At 44.5% G+C, this 21,491-nt stretch overlaps 3 protein-coding genes and 1 non-coding gene across 11 annotated transcripts in view; 2 read left to right on the forward strand and 2 right to left on the reverse strand.

Annotated features, from left to right (window-relative positions):
* Window positions 1-371: 371 nt before the first annotated feature.
* Window positions 372-2,106, reverse strand: RPP21 (ribonuclease P/MRP subunit p21). 3 transcript variants are annotated; one of them, XM_043908062.1, is made up of 5 exons: window positions 1,937-2,106; window positions 1,766-1,866; window positions 1,588-1,670; window positions 659-784; window positions 372-498 (listed from the first exon to the last, which is right to left on the reverse strand). In XM_043908062.1, exons 1-5 carry the CDS (start codon window positions 1,991-1,993, stop codon window positions 455-457), a joined length of 411 nt encoding a protein of 136 aa, XP_043763997.1. In that variant the 5' UTR covers window positions 1,994-2,106; the 3' UTR covers window positions 372-454. The 3 variants fall into 3 exon arrangements, with proteins under 3 accessions (XP_043763997.1, XP_043763996.1, XP_043763995.1); XM_043908061.1 differs by having other exon boundaries at window positions 372-515; window positions 1,766-1,842; window positions 1,937-2,083; XM_043908060.1 differs by having other exon boundaries at window positions 372-515; window positions 1,937-2,065.
* A 1,112-nt stretch (window positions 2,107-3,218) lies between these two features.
* LOC122697336 (E3 ubiquitin-protein ligase TRIM39) lies at window positions 3,219-14,651 on the reverse strand. 4 transcript variants are annotated; one of them, XM_043908048.1, is made up of 8 exons: window positions 14,430-14,554; window positions 13,975-14,057; window positions 11,949-12,408; window positions 10,727-10,822; window positions 7,882-8,112; window positions 6,676-6,698; window positions 5,992-6,107; window positions 3,219-5,217 (listed from the first exon to the last, which is right to left on the reverse strand). In XM_043908048.1, exons 3-8 carry the CDS (start codon window positions 12,399-12,401, stop codon window positions 4,670-4,672), a joined length of 1,467 nt encoding a protein of 488 aa, XP_043763983.1. In that variant the 5' UTR covers window positions 12,402-12,408; window positions 13,975-14,057; window positions 14,430-14,554; the 3' UTR covers window positions 3,219-4,669. The 4 variants fall into 4 exon arrangements, with proteins under 4 accessions (XP_043763983.1, XP_043763985.1, XP_043763982.1 ...); XM_043908050.1 differs by lacking the exon at window positions 13,975-14,057 and having other exon boundaries at window positions 14,538-14,651; XM_043908047.1 differs by lacking the exon at window positions 13,975-14,057 and having other exon boundaries at window positions 14,430-14,526.
* Window positions 14,652-15,262: 611 nt separating this feature from the next.
* LOC122697337 (BOLA class I histocompatibility antigen, alpha chain BL3-7-like) overlaps window positions 15,263-21,491 on the forward strand; it is a 38,209-nt gene continuing 31,980 nt past the window's right edge. For all 3 annotated transcript variants that reach the window (XM_043908051.1, XM_043908053.1, XM_043908054.1), the window contains exon 1: window positions 15,263-15,404. In XM_043908051.1, the coding sequence (XP_043763986.1) occupies window positions 15,263-15,404 (142 nt within the window). The remainder of the gene's footprint in view (window positions 15,405-21,491) is intronic.
* Window positions 15,628-15,742, forward strand: LOC122697914. The gene has a single exon (XR_006342240.1). It is a non-coding gene; the product is annotated as a small nucleolar RNA SNORA8 (small nucleolar RNA).

Below are 21,491 nucleotides of genomic sequence, written 5' to 3' on the forward strand. Positions count from 1 at the left end.
AAATATTAAACAAAATAAAAACAGCATCAGTGGCATCAGCAGTTTGTCTGTCCAGCCCTTTAGTCAACAGTCAGAGCTACCTAAAAATGGACTATCTCAAGGCTCAGGGCCTTGCAAACATTCTTGGAGCCTGAGTTCCAACCACGGTACTGCACCAAGGAGGCAAGGGTGGAGGGGCACTTGGGAGGCAGGGTCCTGGAAACGAGAGCTACTTCCCAGGGCCAAATGGTTAACTGGGATCTCCCTGAATGGTGGGACTAAGGATGACAACAACAAAAGACAAAAAGGACAAAGAAGAGGTTAACTGGTGACAGAGAAATGCAGACAGAAACAGAGGAAAGAGCTGAAACACTCACAGAACAGAATTACACAAAGTTAAGTAGAATTAAAATTTATTTGGAAGACAGGGTGAGTCCATCACTGGTGACTGGAGCTCTGAGGCTGCACTTTCTCCTCAGGAAGCTGGGCTGGAATGGGGTGGGCTGTGTTTGGCAAGGGCTGTGGTGGTTTGGGATCTAAGTTAGATGAGCAGAATCAGTTTTTGAAGACTGGCACTTTTCACACCAACCCCAAACTCACCCATTTGTCCTCTGCAGCTCTCCATTACCCATTGTCTCTACTCCCTGGGTTAACCCCCATTTTCTCAACCACCTCTCACCTGCCTGGTTCCCCAGCTGGGCCTCGGGTCGGTCTCCCCAGAGCACATGCCTCGGGTCGTTGAGGAACCGTTGGCTGCGCTGGCATGTCAGGCAGGTCTGTACAGTCCAGCGCTGACCCTTGCAGCCTGGAATGCATGTGGGAGAAAGAGAGTGCCCAGGTTTAGGAGAAGAAAAGGTCTCCTGAACCCAGTGTTGCCTCCATTGTTTTCTAGTAGGGATTCTCCTCCCTCCCCACCTTGACCGCAAATTTGACGGTGTCAGGTCCCTGAACAAAGTCTATCATTTTCTTGGCACCCTTTTAAGACAAAGTCCAAACTCCTTAACAAGCCTCTTCAAGGTCTGCCCTGTTTCCCTCTCCCACCTCAGGTCTTGCCCTTGCCCACCTCAAAGCCCGCCTCCTGAACTCTCAGTTCCTTGACAGCACCGCAGGCTTTCTTTCCTGAAGCCTCACAAGTGGCAAGGATTTCCATCTCCTCCTCCCCTGCCCTTATAATGAACTTCCCCACCACTGGTTTAAATAACTTAGTATTCTACTCCCCTAACTGGAGCATTTTTCTAGGCTATTCTAATCGTTCCTGTCTTAGTCCACCCCATGAGACCATATTTCAAAAGAGAATGTTGATTCTAGAGCAATCCTTGACACATCTCAGAAAAATAATTCTTGAATGAACGAATGAAGATGGGAATCATCCTCCATGATGTCAAATAACATCTATTATCGTGGCCGGGCAAGGCTGCCTCTCAGGGGAACATCATTTTTCTACTGCCCAGATCTGTCTGTCCAAGTGGAGTTAACAACTCAGAGAAAGCCGACGACTCCAAATCCCACACCTGGCACGCGTCTGCCTCGAGAAAGATCACTACCTGTCCCCTCCCCAGCCCACAGGTGTTCCTCATACATCCCACCTTAGCAAGAGGGAGCACTCACGTCTCTGGCGCTGGGTGCAGGTCAGACCCGGGATGAGGAGGGAAGAGCAGCCACGGCAGAGAGTCCGCTTCACCGAGGGGTCCCTGGGGGCGGAGGCAGGTGGTGGTCTGGACGTCCGCTCTCCCCCTCCAGTCCTTCCCCCGTCCCGCCCGCTGCCGGGCTCCATAACCCCTCTTACCGCCGTAATACGAGCCGCTTCGCTATGGTCCTCTCCGTGTGGCAGTAAAACCTCGCTAGCGCCTGGTTCTCCGGGTCCTGCGCGAGGACGCAGTGGGCGGCCTGGGGGAGTGAGCCGTCACTGGGGGCCCTCCGCATTGGGCTCCCCGCCGTGCGTGAGCCGCGGACTCACCTGGTACAAGAAGTTGAGCCTCTGGAAGGCCTCGCGGTCCTTCACCGGCCCCGCCATCCACGCCGAGCGAGCTCTCCACACGCTACCGTCCACAGGCCCCGCCCCCAGGATAGCCACGCCCCCGGCGTCCGCGTAAGACCTCCTGGGAATTGTAGTTCCGGGAGCCGTGTGCGCTCCTTTCTTTCTGGCCTTCCTTGCTCTGGCGCCACCCTGTGGCCTCACAGACCAACTATTTGCAAATCCACCCTGCCCCTGCAATCAGAGCCCGGCGGCCTCCTCCTACTCTTTCTCAAGCCAATAATATTAGGCAGAAACTGGAGAAGTTAGTTGAGCAGAAGAGTCTTAAACCCTTAAACATCGTCAGGGCAGAAGACTCTTCTCTTTAGACAGATAGGTTGGGAGCTGGTTAGGTGCAGTTTATACCCGGCTAGACTTTCTGCCCTATGCTCCTGAAGACAAAGGCAGATGCCAGTAAGACCTACAGATAGAAGCAGCAGGTCTCCCTTTTTTACACAAAAGCACTGGTGCCAGTGGGAGTGACGCTGGAAAGGATCATGAGGGTAGTGGAGGGAGGGAAGCCGGCTCCTGGCTCTTAGAAAGCACAGCTTCCTCCCAATCTTTTCCACTTACCAGATGCAGTGCTGGCCACAGTAGGTGATCCTCACTAACCCCTAGTCTTAGGAACTGAGCACAGAAATCTTTCAATAGCGTCCCCTCCCCCGGAAGAAACATCCCCTGTAGTACTTCACATCCCTCCCTTCGACCTCCTGCTTCTGCTTCATAATTAATACCACTCCTTCCTGAGGTTAGAAGTAGAGGGACAGAATATACATAAACCGAGACAGGAGAGGGCAGCAGTATCAGGAGAGGATGAGAATTCTCTCCTCTCTCAACCACCGCCCCCTACACCCTGCCCCAATCAGGACTCCAGTTTGAAAGAAATGGCTGAAATTTCCTCTCAGATTACTTTCACAAGGGCCTCCGGACTCAAATGAGGAGTATGTTTAAAAGGCAGATATACCCAGGCCCACTCCAGACCTCAATCAATCACTGAGGGCAGGCACCAGGAATATGCTTTTTTTTTTTTTTGGCCATACTACAAGGCTTGTGGGATCTGAAGTTCCCCCACCAGGGATCAAACCCAGGCCCCCAACAGTGAAAGTGTGGAGTCCTTACACTGGACTGCCAGGGAATTCCAAGGAACATGCATTTTTTTTAACACTGAAGTTTCTAACACATCAACAGAGGTTACTGTCAAATTACCACAGGACACAAAGATCACTTCAGTGGATCCTTTGTTCCATATTATGTTTTACCAACCAAAGTATCTTGCCACAAAGAACCACAGTCAAGGCACAAAGGTAAGAGGAGAGTCTGGACAAAGTCCTGTTGAGGTGGTAGGAGGAGCTGAAATGCCCTCAATAAACTGCAGTTTCTTGTCCCAGTCTTCTGTGAACCCCTGATTAGTCAGTAGCAGATAATCCAGTCATTTTAGTTTGGTTTGGCATGCATTGCGTTACCTTTTCTGACAACATATGTACCCTATAGGTTGTTTATTTTGGCCTAACATTAAAATGACTTACATTCTCTGATAGGAGAAGTGGCAAAACGTGAAGGATGGCAACAAACAAACAAAAAATCGGCTCTTATGAACCCTAGTTCCAGGCCAGATGCACACAGGCCAAAGGAAGTTGCCTGTTTGGCTCTTCCCTAAACATACTACCCTCTTCTACCCTGTCCCCAGGGTAAGGAAGACACCAGTTTCTTTCTCCCTGTCTGGCTTGGATACCTTAGCCAGGTAACAAGGCTGACAACTTGGGAGCAGCTACTTGGAGGCATTCTTTAAGGCCAGGGCTTTGGATAGGAATGCTTTTCTCTTTCCTCTAATACCTGACTCTCTCCTTTCCAAGTTCCCTTGGGGAAGCAATGAGAGGGTAGACGTGTCTTGCATGATCTCTTGCATCTTGCCTCTTCAGATGAGCAAGGTAACAGCTCTTGGAGACAAACAACTACAAGAAGGCAGGCGATAAGCCACACCTGCTGAAGATGGAGGCAGGGACCTGGGTTCTTTCTTCCTACTCCCTCCTCCTCACATTCCTACCTCTGGCCAATCCTACTCATAACGGAACCAAAGAAACCCTTCTCTCTTTCATTAGTCTTTAGGAATCGGTTCCTTTAGCCCTCTTTCCTGACCTTCGTTCTCAACTTCTTGATGCCCAATCTCTGCCCTGAAAATAACTCCTCAACTTCTAGACCCATGAGAACAACTGTCATTCACCTTTATTTCAATTAGAGGTACAAAGACCCCTGTGATCTTGCTTAAAAAAACAAGTCTATTCTGGGTCAAAGAAACCCCTGAAAGGCTGTAGAGGGGTTTCTGTTTCCTCCTCTGGTTTGAGCAAGTCAGACCCTTCCACAGACTTGTTGTTTCTCGAAAAGTCTCTCCTTCCTTCCCAACCGGTCCTTGTGCAATAGAAAACCTGATGGACTTCAGGGGAGACCACCCCCTGAGAAGCAGCTCTCCACCCTGTCAGGAGGGAGCCACTGCAGTGCTCTCGACCTAGTCCAGTCCAACCTACTCCTCCACTGAAACCATTCGGGAAACCAAGGTGTTCTCCCACATGGTTCAGAACCAGAACCAGGCAGACACGAAGACATTCCAGCAGGTCACAGGAAGGAAGGCCCGTGGCTCTTGACCCTGCCTCACCCTGATGATTCCCATGCCCCTTCCTGTCACTCCCAATCTGTTGGGGGCCTGATGGTGAGTGGTGCAGCATTCTTCCGACCAGCCCGGATGCCTGGATAGAAGAGGGGCCAAAGTTTCTCGGTAAAAGTATCAGTGAAGGTGTAGATATGAGAGCGGTCTGTGACGTTGTAAAAAGACAGTGTGCCGGCCTCATAGTCTAGGAATATGCCCACCCGCTTGGGTTTCACCTTGATGTGCAAAGGGGTAAAAGGCGTGGTAGTGGCTGCATACTTGTCCCCGTTCCACAGCCGCACCCGCCAGTAGCCAGTCTCAGGCAGCGGGGTCAGTTCACCCTTCCGGCTCACGGAGTCCCGGCACACGCCCACCGCCCAGTGGGTCTTGTCGCCCACCTCCACCTCCCAGTAGTGTCGGCCTGAGGTGAAACCCTCAGTAGCCAGGACGCAAGGGTAGAAGGTGAAACGCCGTGGAGTATCAGGGAGATCCCGGAGTCTTGTCTCCACGAACTTGACGCTCTTACGATCTTCCGACAGGACTAGGTTAGGATGAGCCGTTTCAGGGTCCAGGGTCACATCCGCTGGCGGGAGAAGCCACAGTGGGGAGCTAGATGAGGATGGGAATAGCTAAAAGCCCCTGCCTCGCTCTTCCAGCCTGCCTTTACAGAGCCTGCCCCCTGAAAGCCCCCAGAACCCCGTGGTTTGGTTAACCTTCTCAATCCTCAGTGTCACCTAAGGGAGCCGAGAGGAGGGGAAGGAAGGGGACAGGAGAGGAGGGGAGGGGAGGAACAACAGCTTCTCATCCTGGCCCTAAAATAAACAGGTAATGATCTCTTGACTCTGCAAGGGCTGCTGGTTGAGGCTCCTGCCTGGTCCTCCCTGTATTCCTCTGATATCATGATGCATCTCACTGGGTGGAGAAGCACAAGGCACAGACCAAGGGCCAGAAACCATGAAAAATGTTAAGAAGGATACCGAGGAAGAGAGCATTACAGTCTGGCGATAGGGTGACCACGTGTCTGTTCTCCTGTAACAGTCTGGCTTATGCCTGCTTTCTGAGTAAGTATTAATGAGACTCCTTTCATTCTCCAGAGGAGACCAGTTTTTGGCAAATTATTTAACCTCTCTGGGTCCCTATTGAGAAAAGTGTGGGACTAAGAGCAGATGACACCTGAGGCTTCTCACTTTGAGTTCTGCGACTCAGAGTGAGATTAGAAGCCAGGTAAAGGAGTGCATGTGGATACGGGCATGAAAAGTGACAGCAGGGATAACTGAAGTCCGGATAAAGTAGGACCTAAAGACTTCCTTCTCTTCTGTTGGTTCCCTTTGCTAGTTTCCTTTTGGGAACAACTCACCAATTAGCTGTTTAAGGATTTTCCTTAGAGCAAAGTACTGTCGGGGGAAATTGCTGAAGTTCTTTTCCAGCTCTATGGATACTGAAGTCACCTCCATGGTCTTCACCTTCTCACATCTAGGAGGGATGGGGAGATAGGGGAAGAAAGGGCAGGGTCAGGGGAAGCTCCAGCTTAGTCACTATTCAGATGTTGTCATCTTTAGGGAGAAACTAAAATTATTTATCCTCGTACTTTCTCCTCTCTCAAGACAAGTACTCACTGCTTTCTTTTACCTATCTATGGAAAGAGAGATGGTCCCCTGGACAAATCCTTAAGAATGAGTTTTAGAACTTTCTGGAAGTACTTTTATATTTCATGCAAAGAGATACCACCCCTACCCCCCAACCCATTCCTCCTTCCATCTTGTTTGGACATGATTCCACCCACAGCCCCAGGCAGAATCTGGTTCTATTACATTATCTTGGTATCTACCCTACCAAGGAAGTCCTGATGCTCAAAGGGTAAAGGGGACTAGTACTCCCAATCATTTGCTCTGTAATTGGCTTCATGGGTGCAAAAACCCTTCTCCCTTTTTCTACCCAAACACTGCATGACTTTCCCATTCTTACTCCCCCAACTCCCTATTGCAGCCCTGCTCTTTAAGCCAAGACCTAACTCACTCAAAGAGATAACAGAATCACTTACTTTTCCAGGGTACTTTTGACATCCTAGAGGAAGGAGAAAAGAAAGCAATATTGGTCCTGGTAGTCAAGGGCCCTACAGGCAAACGGTTCCCCTCCTCCCCAAAGTTCTAGAACTATTAAACAGGCACAGGGAAAACTAAGGGTCACAGTGCAAAGGGGACGAACTCCAGAGGGATCTGAGTACATCTTTCCCAACCTAACCCCCACCTTCAGCTCTCCGTCATCATGAAACTTGGTAATTGATGTCACTTCCAAATAGTTTCCTGTGTGTTTGTCTTCGTTCCTCAAGAACACTGGGAGCTCAATGCCAGGGATAGGATTGTGTCTGCTCTTTGCTCTGTCCCCCAAGTACCAACCACACACCTGCCTCCTCGAGAATCAGTAGAGATAGTTCTAGACTGCTGGCATAGGAATGGATCACTCTCTCCCATTGTGGTTTGGTATCCCTTGTCTAGCACTGGTTAGTAAATATTAATAAGTGCATGCCAATCCTAATTTGTGAATACTTGGGGTCCAGAAGACAAAGAAGACAAATCTCTGCTCCCCCAAGGATTTCCCAGTTTAATGTGGAAGGCAGAACACACATACATGAAAGGACATGAGAATAAATACCAAGCAATATATAACATGCAGATAAATATACAACGAAGCCTCACTGATTCAAATGCTGGTAATGTGATCTCTAAGATAAAAAATATGTTTCCTGGAGTCTTGCTAACACCATTCATTTGCTTAAGAAAACAGACTATTTCAAACATTTTAGAGGCACTATTTACATATCAAAAGCAGCATGTTACTATACATTATTTCAAGTGTCATCACACTATATTTCTGTTCTTTTTGAGCACTAGGTAAACCAAGTTCCAGGACTTAAAAGTAACGGTCACTGCATTTTACACAATTTTTAATGCATAGATTTTTCACTAATTTAGACTAGACTGCCCTCCTCTCCAAAAAGTGAGTTTTTTCTTTGGTACAAATTAAGCATGTAATTGTTGACAAGGCATAGGAACACAGAGTGATCAAAAGGGGATGTGAGAAATCAGAGTAGCCTTTCTGTAGAGAAAGATCCTTTCAGCATGTCTGGAAGAAAGAACCGGATTTAGAGAGGCAGCGTGGAGGAGGGAGCACTGCAGGCTGACAAAATGACCTGGGCAAAGCTAGACTGTGCTTGGCCTGAGTGGCTATGCAGGGGCAAAGGTCGAACCTTAAGCATCTCGAAGCCCGACTGTAAGCACTTGCCCTCCACCTCAGCAGCCAAGTGGGCGAGGTCCCGGCGCTTGTCTCCAAGGTGAGCAGCATTTTCTCGGAGGCGCTGTAGAATGTCCTGTTCCTCCTCCTCCAGCCGTGAAAGTAACACCTGTTGCTCTTCATCCAGCCGCCGGTGAAGCTCTTCAAATTCCTTTAGGATCTGCTGTCGGCGACTCTCCACTAGTCTCTGAGAACAGAGGGTGGGTGTTATGTTTAACAGGGTCAGTGGGGCATAGGATACCATTCCTCACCCACCATGTGTATGAATTCACAGACTTCAAGTGTCATTGGAAAGAGTTTAAAAGGACACTCATGTTTCTCTCCACTGATATTTCCTTCTGTAAAGAATGGCTCCATTCCCATTAGCACCCCTACTGATGACTTGGGATGAAGACCACTGAGATAAAAAAATAAACCAATGCTGAAAAAAATTATTTTATTTACTAAATTAACTTCTAAAAAAGCTATACTTTTATGTTTTAGTAAAAAAATTCCAGACATAAGAACTCAATAATATGACAAGTACTATTACAGAGATACCGCTATAATACCACTGTAATAATATGACAAGTACTAATAGCAGAGATACCTCTGCTATTTCCTACTCTAAGTTCTAGCTAACACAAATTGTCAAGAAAAGGAAAGCACAAATACGGGAAAGTTAGAGATTGTCATCATTTGTACACTGTAAGACATCTACTTGATAAAAACCAGAGATGGGAAAACTGGAAAAGTATCAGAATCAGTAAGATTTTAGTAATGGACTGTTATAAAATATAAATTTAGATTTCAGGGCTGAGCCTGCTAAATAGTTTCAAGTCACTTCAGAGGTTGACAGTTTACACCTCAGGAATGGGTTATAGACGTGAAAAAATAAAAGGGGCATTGGGTCTAGAGGTGGGGATAAGGGAGAGGGAGGAAACAGAATTCAAAAGGTCACTGAAGGAAAGTTGGTGATTGGTGACAGTTTCTGAGACCACTGAAATGATAATTTGCATTTAAAAAAAAACCCACACCATAGTTCTATTCAAGCATTTAGCAGGTTTTTAAACTTTCTATTTCCTTCTCCATCCTTTACCTTTAAGAATGTGATCAACAGGAAAAGGAAAGCTAATGATTAGGAATAAGCTTCATTTTCACTGATTTTAAGTGTTACAGGACAATAACTTTTTTAAGTTTACCTTTGCAATCAAAATTAGCTCAACTTTTTAAAAATTCAAACACTTGTTTTTAAAATGTATAAAGGACCAAGGTAATAATACTTGCTTTCCATTGAAATGTTGTCATTGTTAAAAAACAAACAAACACACACTAGTGTTTCCACTAATTTCAAACCTGTATTTAGTTCTTGGTAATCCCTAAATCTCATTTATTTCTTCTGGAAGGCTTTAATGACATTGAGTTTCTCTGCCACATTCTTGGGAATCTGCAACTGTGCTTTTTGTGCCTGTTGTTCTATTTTCTCTACTTGACAATAAGCTCAAGGGGGGCAAGGACCATGTTTTTGGTCATCAATGGTCCAGTGTCAAAGACAGGGTCTGGCCTATACTGGAAGCTTAATAAATATTTATTGATTCCTGCAGAATTAGTATCTCTGGTTTTGCCACATACTGGCTTGGATATGATCTTGGACTAGACACTGATCCAAGTTCTGTTTCCTTCTGTGTAAACTGGGGATAACAAGACTTACCTTATAAGGTATCTAAGTTCACTCTTGCCTAATATGCTTTGCTAGACTCCCTTCTCCTTTTCTTGTACCTTCCCTATGTTCCACTGGGGCCAAGTCTAGCCTGACCTCTTAGAACTTAAAACTGGGCAGAACCAAGCATAAGACCTAATATAATACTTTTAAGTTTGGAATGTCATGAACACCTAATGAATTAATGCCCAGCAATCAACAAATACTAGTTATTATTACTGTTACAATTAATACATCTTTCACTGTCCAGTAGAAGAAATAAGGTAGATACCAAAATACCAGGCTACAAATATAATACTATAGAAAAGATGTGAAATGGTATGAAAATTAAGAAAGCGAATTTCTGAAGAGTCAGGAAAGGCTACATAGTAAATGGTTTCATTTTAGGATGGACAGGATCCTATAGGTAAAAGATGGGAAGGGGAAGAACATTCTAGGAACCCATACTACCTAGCATACTCGAGCTTATGTGGATTAAGAGAATGTGGTCCTAATGTGGCTGGGGGCTCTGGGAGCTCTTGGGCAGCTTCTTCATCCTTCCTGCCCAGTGTACCTTCCACATTCTCCAGCAGAGAGCCTCCTTCCTGCTCTACTAAGAAAAGGAGACCAACGGCCATGAACTCCCTCAACTTGCCAAATCCTTCACCCCTTACATCCTTCTCCTCAACTCTTAATCCATGACAAGTAACTTAAGCACAATGTTTAATGACAATCAAACTTAATAAAATATCATTGTTTTTGAGAGAAGAGCATTTTTAATAAACCAAAAATGGTGGATTAAATAATATGTCATTAATGTTTAGTTAAATAATGTTCAGTTAAATAATGTGTGGCTAATGTTCAGGGATTCCCTGGTGGCTAAGATGGTAAAGAATCTGCCTGTAATGCAGGAGACTTGGGTTCGATCCCTGGGTTGGAAGATCCCCTGGAGAAGGGAATGGCAACCCACTCCAGTATTTCTGCCTGGAAAATTCTAAGGACAGAAGGAACCTGGTGGGCTACAGTCCACAGGGTCACAAACAGTCGGACACAACTTAGTGACTAACAACAATGCTCAGTTAATTGCCTGCAGGGCAGGCCAAACGGGACTGCCTGCCTTTACCTTGAGTTCGCCAGGCTTCTTCTCCTCAGAGGACTTACAGCGGCTGATCTCCTGAAGCTTCTGCTCCAGCGGCTCTAGGCACTTCTGCAGTTTTTCCTGAGAGGTGTGAAGTAGAACAACATTTGTGGTTGGCTGGTACAGCCTATGTTCAGAGTCTAACCCATTTGTTTTAAACTATTTGCTTTCTATTCATCTGACCACCTCTTGATCCAACTCCCTTCCTTGCTCATCTTAAGTGTCAACTTCCTACAGGTCCTTCCTCCTGCCACCAGCCTGTCTCCATGCCTTCCTTGATTGCAAAACTTTCATTGAATCTCACTGTGTCCAGCTGTCACCAACTCTCTGTCCTTCCCTAGACCTATTCATTTTCTAACTGAAGGGACTACCTGTACTGACAGTGACCTTATGTACCCTGATATCCTTCTGGTTTTTTTTTGCCACATGGCATGCAGGGTCTTAGTTCCCTGACCAAGGATTGAATCCCTGCAGCACTGGAAGCATGGAGTCTTAACAACTGGACAAATTAAAAAATTTGTTTTCCTATACAACTCTAACCACTTGCAAATAAAATCTTGATTATTCTATGAACTACCATAAAGTCTTGTTTGTAAGACTTCATTAACATAATTAGGTAAAGTACTTGATAAAGTGCTAAGACAGTAAAATCTCTAGTTCTTATAACTCAAATATTTACCCTGTGTCTCAGCAGTAAATTAAACCAGATGCCATGTTACCCATTATCTGGCGAAGATGCAAAAAGGCTGGTTCAGCTTAGCCTGGTTGGGATCATTCTAAAATGATGTTACCTGTTCCCAATACCAGTGGGTAAATAAGCGGTGTGCTGAGCAGGGGGACAGAATGAAGGAACCAGACCATTTTTTAGTTCTTTTTGAGTCTGAGATTCTCTGTGTGGTTTCATTCATTTATGAAAAATAGGATACATTTTAAGACCACACATACTCAAATGTGTTACAAAAGTCAAGAGAGAAATTTGGGGGTACTTCTTACTGCTCTTCATGCCTGAGGACAACCAATCAGATGGGACTATACGCACTGCACCGCCCCCCCCCCCACCCCCCAGTATGTAGTTCTGAGGGGACTACAGAGTGAGGACCAGAGACTGTCTTGCCCTCGAGAACTCATGATCCTCTACCAGGGAGTCTCCCACCCTCTGGGCTCCTCCCTCTTGCCCTGCATTGACATCAAGTATCTGGTTCCCCACCTTGTACTCCTGTGTGGCATCATCCAGTGGCACGACGGTGTGGGCCCGGTGGGTGTGGGAAATTGCACATATCAAACACACAGCCTCCTGGTCCTCATAGCAGAAGAGGCTGAGGGCCTCATGGTGCTGGGGGCAGAGGCTCTCATCTCGGATCTTCCGCTTGACGGCCTGCAGCTGCTTAGCAATTTCCACCATACTGCCCAGCTGTCGATTAGGCCGGAGACTGCGATAGCGGGACGTCTTTCGACATACAGGACAAGGGAAGTCCCTCTCTAGGTCCTCCCACCAGCGAGTGATGCAAGCTTTGCAGAAGTTGTGCCCACACTCAATGATGACAGGCTCCTTCAGGTATTCTAGGCACACAGAGCAACTTGCCTCCACCTGTAGGTTCTCCAGAGCTGCAGCTGTGGAGGCTGCAGAGGCCCCGGCCTCTAACAGACTTGTCTCTGCCATTATTTAACTTGAGGTTAAGAAGAGAGAAGAGAAAAAAAAAAAGTTAGTTGTGGGGGGGGTTAATTTTTTTGCATCCCTGGCCTGACATTTACCCCCACGTTAAATCCTAACTCCAGATTTAGCACTGTCATGGTATTTTTACATCTTCTGTTCCACTAGTCAATCTCTTTGGTTTCTCCATTTTCAAAAATTGTGACTCCCAGCTATCAGCAAACTGACACACAACCCTGCCTAGTCTTTCACCACTGCCTTCTCTTGTTAGAAGCAGAGGCTTCTTTCAAGTCTAGCCCAGAGTATTCATCCTGATCCAGGTTCATTCCACTGCATCTTAACAGTGTCAGAAACATGTATTCTTAATTTGACATCTTTTTCTAATAGATGAAAAAAAGAGTATGGGAAAGTGAAAAGTGCCTTAAGAGTCAAAGCATTAAGATTGCTTAAATCAAGTATATTTTAAAGTTTAATGCTACAGAAGAGTTCTACTACAATAGCCCACTGAAGTCTAAGCTTGATTCTCTGCCACTGTTCCCTCAGTCTTTCAAACGGTAAATATTGGAATGAGTTAGGCAAGGGTAACAACCTCTTCTTTTCAGAAGAGTGTGACATTATGCTTCCCTTTACCAGGCCTAGAAGAAGTGTGCACTCATCATGGAATGAAATGATTCATATAACAACTGTTTCCTATTTGTGTGCATTTGGATGTTTGGAGCTGCTGTATTACGGCAGCTATACCAAAGAGTTTATTACTGAGCCCAGGGCAATAATTTCTTGAAAAGAAGAGTTGACAAATTTATTCTAAGTATTCAGTGCTGATTGGAGTCTTTTGAAATAGTTATTGATAACTAATTCCTTGGATATACTGTACTTCCAACTAATAGATTCTGGGGTGGTCGGGAATTAAGAGAGAAAAGTAAAGTGGCAATCAAAAACTCTAATGAAGCCTCAAAAGAATTGGAAATGCGCCTGAGAGATGTATAAAGCAGAAGGCTGGTCTCTGTTCCATCCTTAAAACATAACCACTATTATCCATGAAATATTTCATTTCTCTACCGCTTAACCTCTCTTTCTAAGGAACCCAAAAGAATAAAATTTAGTAGGTCTATCTATGTTTAGAGAGAAGTGGCCATGTAGTGAGTTGGGTTAACAATGATTATTTCTGTATATACTGATGGCAAAGGTGAAAAGTGTTTAATTTGGAGTAGGAACTGAAAACATATTTGGACCTGAATTTCTCCCTCAAACCACGAGAGAATTAGATGATTTTTCTCTACCTACAGGAATCCAACTTCGACCAGTAACCCTTGCCTTTCCCTAATCTTCTAGATATTAGGTGGTCGCCTCGCCCGAGAGGAGGTGAACTGTATGCTGAGTTAGGGACCAGGATGGATCTAGACTGGCGAAAAAGTAGCATTAGAAAGAGATGGGGAAAAGGTTAGGGAAGTATGGGGACAGGGCTTGGAGCTACAGCATTAGTGATGCCTTGAGTCATTTCCCCCCCATTCCTCGTGTCTCAGTAGAAGGGCAAACTTCAAAGAGGTCCTCATTGTGTTTCTACCACTGTTGGGGGTCCCACCTTGCGACCCTTTCCTGAGCGTGGTCCACAACTCGGTCCCACCCCCGTCTCCATCTTCTCCCGCCTGATCTGGTGCAGGGGGGCTGGAGAAGGGGGAGAGGAAACGTCGTTGTTGGCAGGGAGGGAGGGATGCGTGTCCAGGTGAGAAGGTGTGACGTGAAGATGGGATGCCCGCCGCTATGACGCAGCCGAGACCCGCGGTGACGGCGTCAGAGTTTCACCCGGGGAGGCGAGCGGCAGCGGGACGGGGTAACGGCGGGGTAGCCAAGCAACGCCGGACGCGCTGACGTCGCCGGGGCGGCAAAACGTCCGCCCGGGCCTGAAACGGGCGGAGGCAGCTGTGGTTACGTGCGGGGGGCCGGTGACGCAGTCGCGGGGCGCTAGGACGCGGCGTGCGGAGCCGGTGGGCGGGGGCAGGCCCCAGGGCCCCGGCGCGGCGGCGGGACAGCACCTACCTTCCCGGCTTCGGGTCCGGGAGTGCGGGGCGCGGAGCCGCCGGAGCGCTGCCTCCCTCCTTCCTCCTCCCCCCGCCCCCGCCCCGCAGCGCGACACACAATACTCGCCGGAAGCGGAAGCCGCGCCGAGAGGCTCGTGTCAGTGGAAGCCGGGGTGTCGGCGGGCAGCCGCTGGAGGGCCTAGCGGCGCCTGCGGAACAAGAAGGCGGGGGGCTGGAGGTGAGAACCAGCTGGAGGAGTCAGGGGCGAGAAGAGACCCGGAGGGGCAGGTGGCTGGAATGCGGTCGTCCAGGTGACCCGAGGAATCCGCTGGAGAAAGAGGGCCGCGCATGCGTATGGCGGAGCGCTGAAGCCCATTGCCCTCAGGGCGCCTATGGGCGCCGGGGCAAGCGGTACTGTCCCGCCCAGGGTCGGTGCCCGGACTCTGGCCTGGCTCGGTTGGTCCCAGGTGGCGCTGGGAGCCGTCGAGGGCGTAGCAGGGGCGGGTTGCGGACTTTGAGCTACACTTCTGTCTCCTGCCAGTCTCGGGAGAAGGTGGCTCGCCGCGTCGGCGGCCAATAATGTGGCGGTCCTGCTGGTCTCAGCTGGCACGTCACTTCCGATTAGTTGAGTTTTAGGCTTTTAACATTCAAGGATTAGTTCAGTCCTGCTTTGGGCTTCGGATGTTCCTTACCTTGTCCCTCCTAGGCGGGATTTATGGAAATTATCTGCTGTCTCCGCTGGAGTGGGAGCCTCAAAAGAGCTGGTACTGCGACTCTGCTGCTCGCCTTTGCATCCTCGGCTCCTCGCTCGGGGCCCGACCGCAGTGAGCGCGCCTTGAACTCGGGTTCTGAATGCGAGGGAATCCCGTCTTTTTCCAGTTTGGGAGCTGTGACTTGAGTTTCTCCGCAGGAGTATATAGTACTTGTATGGAGACTCCTGATTCCTGCGTTATAACCTCCTTACTTTCCTCTCCTGTTGCTGGAAGCTTCGCAGGTCTGTGACTTTGGAGGACGAGGGTGAGATGATGAGGCTAGAAGAGTCTGCAGATGGAGGTGTGATGAGGTTGGGGGGAGGTGCGGAGTTGATGGAGCTGGGGAGGGTGGGTGCTGGGTAAAGGAGTGATGCGGCTGAGTAGGAGTTAGTGCTCTAAGCGCACACACGGCTGGTAGAAAAGGCGGCCCACCTCCACTCTTCCCCCAACATTTGGCATACAGAATGCTGACTGAAAGAAATAAGCAGTTCAAAAGACAGTGCGATATAAATTCAGTATCTGGCATCGTTGGTTTTTTTGCTTTGTGCATGTCAGACCTGGTATTTCTACTGATACAGTATCCTTTTAGTTTCTTATACTGTTCAGTTTGACATAATCTTCAATAGTAACTAATACTTTTTTTTTCTATGGTTGTCATGAAGAACTAGACATCCCATCTCCTGACCCTAAACAGGATCCTATAGTGAACTGCTTGAGGAAATTGGATCTTAAAGATTACAGGTGGCAAACTTTGAAGTGCACTCCTCTGAAGATCAGAGAGGCCCAACTAAAACAGCTGTGGCATCACAGCTGTGGATTGAGCAGAACTTTTTGTAGGGCTGCCTTGAAGATGACAACTTTGGAGGAACTATGGTGACTGGCAGTGGAAAGAATCAGGACGTGTGAAAATCCTTAAAAATTTATTGACTTAAATAACTTTGCTTATGTTATGAATAAAAAGAAACCTTTGTGCAGAAAAAAAAAAAAAAAGCAAATTTTGGTGTCCCCTTCGAGGGAAAATGGCCATGTGGCCCAGCTTGTTACTGTGTAAGTTGTGATGCTGTATACAAACACTGTGCAGTGTTTAACCTCAGAGCATCCTGGGAGCCAGGAACCATTTACTTGCAGAAAATATCTAATATGGAAGATATAAAGATTTAGAGTCAGACATGCTGAGTACAGTTGATCTGCTTTTTCTTCACTGTTCTTTGCTTTTTGTTCACTTTTCTTTTTTCAGTAGCCAGTGGTTTGAAGATTAAATTCGATAAAATTACATTAACTTCCCCCCACCCCATTGTTATTTGATTATTTGGAATTTTAGGAGCAGTACGTTTTTTATTTTACCGAATGCCTCAATTCGAAGGTAGTGAGAGCCATTAACTAGGTGGTCAGCCTCTTTAGCCTTGCTTTATGGGGAGAGTGGTGAGGTTTGGTTCTGGTTTATAATTTGTAACTTTTAAGGTGTTGGCTAGCACTTTACTCTGGCTTTCTGTTTGTAAAAACAGATGTGGTACTAAGGAAATTATCAGGAGAAAGAACATTGCCTAGGAGTATGAAGAATGTGTTGGGCTCGAGTAATAGATTTTTTTAAGGGGACTTCATGCCCAATATGGAAGAAAAGTGGGGAAGAATATGTAAAACTATAAAATTATAGTTTACAAGTTTATTATACTATAAAAATACAGTTCAGAAGGCCATGTCGTATGTCATAGGCCAGGGGTAGATATTTTCGGCTTTATTGCCCATACTGTCTTTGTGTATGAAAATTGCATCAGATTATACTAAACGGTGAGCATTACTGAAGTTTGAATGTCATATAAATTCTTCACTTGTTTTGAAATTTTATTCTCTTTTTTATTTTACCCCCAATCATTTAAAAATGTAAACACATGAAAGGTTGTTGCTGAACCACGCAAAGACGCTGGGATTCTTGGCCTCTGGAGGAGAAGAATTCAATCCAGGGCCAGAGACGAGGCTTGATCGCTCAGAGCTTTTGTGTGATAAAGTTTTATTGAAGTATAAAGGAGATAGAGAAAGCTGACATAGAGATCAGAAGGGGGCAGAAAGAGTACCCGCTTGCCAGTGTTAGCAATGGAGTTATATAGTGTTAAGTGTTAGTCGCTCAGTCGTGCCCGACTCTTTGCGACCTCATGAACTGCAGCCCACCAGGCTCCTCTGTCCATGAGATTTTCCAGGCAAGGATACTGGAGTGGGTTGCCATATTCTTCTCCAGGGGATCTTCCCAATATACTCTCCAATGAATCCAAAGAATGTCTGGAGGTTGTAAAGACCTCACCAAACCTACTCCCATAATATACATTTTAAGATAACAGGATTAGCCGGAAGGTTTAATCCAGAGACTGTCCTCAGGCAGGATACATTATTGTTATATAATCCTAAGGAATGTAGAGGGAAAAAAGTTTGTCCTTTCTTCCTGCTTGAGAATTCCGGACCCCTCTCTCCTTGGGGACCCCTAGACTTCTTATCAACTTGCCTAGGAAGTGACTCTCACACATTTCTTAGCTTGTGGGCTGTACAAACAGATGACAGACCATAGTTTGCTGACCCCTTACACAGAACAATAAAGAAGTACTCAGTATTTTTCGAGAGAGAATAATTGAGAAAGAGGGTGATCACAATGCTATGATCTCTTATTTTCATCTGTCTATATGATAACACAGAAAATAATAAAGGAAATTTGAGATCTTAGCACAAATGTGTATTTGTTATGACCTGTGAAACTTGATCATGTGAGAATTATGAATATACTAATAAGATACAAGTACATTTTTTAAGCATTCTTTAAGCAAGAAAAGGTATTCCTTGTCTAAAAAAGGGATTGTGGTTCAGGAGAGGTGGAGTAACACCGAGTTGTGGTGTTGATTTAGACCAAAGGATTTCCAGCACAGGAATATGTGAAAATAAGTAATAGTAATGTGAAGAATAATTCAAAAACTTTAAAGATACACTTTAATATTGTTTTTATAACAGGAAATGATATATCTGATGTATCTTTTATGTAGAAGATCTTGTGTAACCACTGAGTCACATAGAGGAAAAGGGGGTATTAGCCTTGCAGGAAGTAAACTGATCGAGGCCGGATATACGATATGGTAGGTTGAGGAGGGAAAGGGTTCAGCTGTCCACGCTTCTGAAATTCTTACTCAGAAAAAGGCAAAGCATCTAATTTCCCCCCACTCTTTTTCCGTTTTTTTTTTTTTTTAGTTATGAAAAATTTAAATTACAGTCTTTTTATACTTTACATTGGCTTTTATTTTTCCAGTTCAGTAACATTGGAGTTACCTTGTTCTTTTTCAAGTCTACGTTATTACTTCATTGTGTGGACATATGATTTGTTCAGCCATTTGTTTAAATAAGACATTTAGAGCCTTTCCGGGTGTTTATTTTTTGGCCATGCGGCTTGCGGGATCTTAGTTCCCCAACCAGAAATCAAACCCGGGCCTTGGCACTGAAGGCGCTAAGTCTTAACCTCTGGACCAGCAGGGAATATCCTTCAAGTCTTATTAAAGGCTATAGTGGATGTGCTTGTAATATATCTATTTCCCTCAGTTTTATTCTGGTAATACTTGACGTATAAACACTGTTAGTTTAGGTTGTACAACATAATTATTTGACATATTTGCACGTGTATCTTTATATTGTCACAACATCTGTATTAGTAGGACAAACGCCTGAAAACTGAGCTTCTTTGCGAAAAAGCATGGAAGTTTAAAATCCTAATCGTCTTTTCAGTTTCCTTGCCATAAGGTACCTATTTATGCCCACACCTGCATATTATGAGATGACCTCTTTGCTTACAGTGAAGCCAGTGTTGATGTTTTTATATTTTAAATTTTTTGCTAATATTTTTCATTAAAAGTTTTTAATGATTGCATAACGGATCTTGTTCTGTAGGTAATGTACATTTTCCAGCCTTTTCTCAGCAGATGGGCATTTACTTAATTTCCTTCATAAAAACTTTTTAATTTTGCTGCTGCATAAACAGTGTTAAAGATTCTCTGAATGTTTGTCCTTATGTGCTAGTAGATTTATTACTGTGAAAAAGGTTGGGTTGAAGGATATAATTTGCATCAGCCCTCTGTATCTGTGGGCTCCTCATCTGTGGATATGGAGAGCTGCCATTCTTTAGAAAGGACTTGAGCATCAGTGGATTTTGGTATCCATGGGGAACAGCTGCAGTACTAATTTTTATGAATATTTCCGTAGTGACTTTTAAGAAGGCTATTATTATTTACATTTACCTTGACAGCAGTGTTGAGCTTTCCTCTTTTCCCACATCCCCGGAAGAGATGGTTATTATCTATGTTTTTATTTCTTTCTGGCTAGAAAAGAGATGTTTGGTTATTTGAATCACATTTTTTTCTTCCTTAGTAATTTTGAGTATCTTTTTGTTGTTGTTTGTTTGTTACTGGGATTTGTTTTTTGTGCATTTCCAGTCTTTGGCTGTTTTTCCTGTTGCATTGTCTGTCTTTTGCTTGTCAATTTATACATACATACCACACATGACATACTGTCCTCATTAAGAAATCCAGTCTGACCCCAGATTCTAATTTACTTTCCTATGTTTTCCTACAATGTTTTTTATTTTTTACATTTAGATCTTTATTTTTAAAGATATAATGTAGCTTGAAATTTTCCATGAATAAAAAGTTGTAGAAATTAAATAAATTTTTAAAAATATATGATGTAAAAGGAAGATCTTTATTTTTCTCTAGAGCAGTGCTGTCCAATAGAAATGGAATGCAAGATACTTATGTAATTTTAAGTTTTCAGTCAAGCCGCATTTAAAAAAAGTAAAAACAGGTGAAATTAATTTTAATAGTATATTTTATTTCACCAACTTAACCCATTATATAAAAATATTATTTTACATATAATTTATTTTAAACAATTGTTAAACTAAGTCTTTGAAATCCAGTGTATATTTTACACTTACATCAAATCTCAGTTCAGACTAGGCATGTTTTAGTTGATCAGTGGCCACGTGTGGCTAGTGGCTTTTGTAGAATAGCATGTGTTATATGGATTGGATGGATGGCTCGTTGTGCTAGCTTCATTTATTAAATAATCATCCTGTTCTTGTTGAATTAAATTTCACACTTGTCATACCTGAAATTGTTTCATAGTGAGATCTGTTTCTGGATTTTTAATTCTGTATTCTAATCTATTTATCTCTTACACCAACACCACAGATTTTATTTCATTGAATTTTCTTAGATGTTCTTGGACATGTATTCCATATATAAACTCTAAATCAGTTTTTGTTTTTTTTTTTACTGTTCTCTCTCCTCAAAGGAGTTTAAAAAACCTATTGTGTTTCTAAACAGAAAAGGGTTAAATGTATAATTTAATTGGGGTGTAGTTGGCATTTTTTATATTGTCTTCCCAGGCAGGAATGTGGTTTGCCTTCCATTCATTCAGGTCTCATTTTATTTCTTCAATGAGATCCTCATTTTTAAAAAACAGGTTCTTTTTATCTTTTTTTTGGCTGTTATGCATGGAGATTCCCCCCCCAATTTCTGATAAGCAAACCACGTGCTTCATTGCTTTGATAAAGAAGAAAAAGTTGATATTTGACTATTTCTTATATCTAGACCCCTATCATAATCTCTTACTAGTAGTAAATTTTTAACTATAGAGTTTAAGTATTACTGGCACTCCATGTTTTCATGTGTTTCCCCAGCTCATTCTTATGCATTTGGCCAGAGAAGCTCGTTTGAGAGCTGTGAATCAGTATGCTAAAGATTCTCAAAATTTGTTTCTGGCTTGTCTCTCTGTCCTGAAACTAAGACATCTGGAGCTCAACATGTACGACCTGAGGTTTTTCCCTCTCTCTCTTTCACGACTAATGTGTTACTGAGTTCCAGAAATTCTTAACTGCTGTCCTTCTCTCCCCCTCTGGAGTATCAAAGAATTTGTAGATATTTTAAAAACTACTGCAGAAATTAAAAGATCTCACTATAGAGCCTTCAGAAATAAATTCCCTTGCCCATTACATCACCTGTGAAGTTGCTGTTTTGATTTGAATTGCTGAGTCATTCTGCTGCTCTCACCAGTACCCCTTTCCATGTGCTAAGACAGTTACTAGCACTGATATCTATCCTTTTCTGTCCGAGAAGATGGAAAGTATCCTAAATCCTAGAGCATGTAGGAGGAAAATGTGTATTCTGGGGGGTATATATTGGTTTCCTAGGGTTGCTATAACAAGGTTTCGTGAACTGGTGGCTTAGAAGAATAAAATTTATTCTCTCACACGTCTGGAGGAAAACTGAAATCAGTGTTGGTCAGGTTGATTGCTTCTGGAGGCT

The sequence above is a fragment of the Cervus elaphus genome, chromosome 7 (assembly GCF_910594005.1).
Source record: "Cervus elaphus chromosome 7, mCerEla1.1, whole genome shotgun sequence".
NCBI classification, from domain to species: Eukaryota; Metazoa; Chordata; class Mammalia; order Artiodactyla; family Cervidae; genus Cervus; species Cervus elaphus.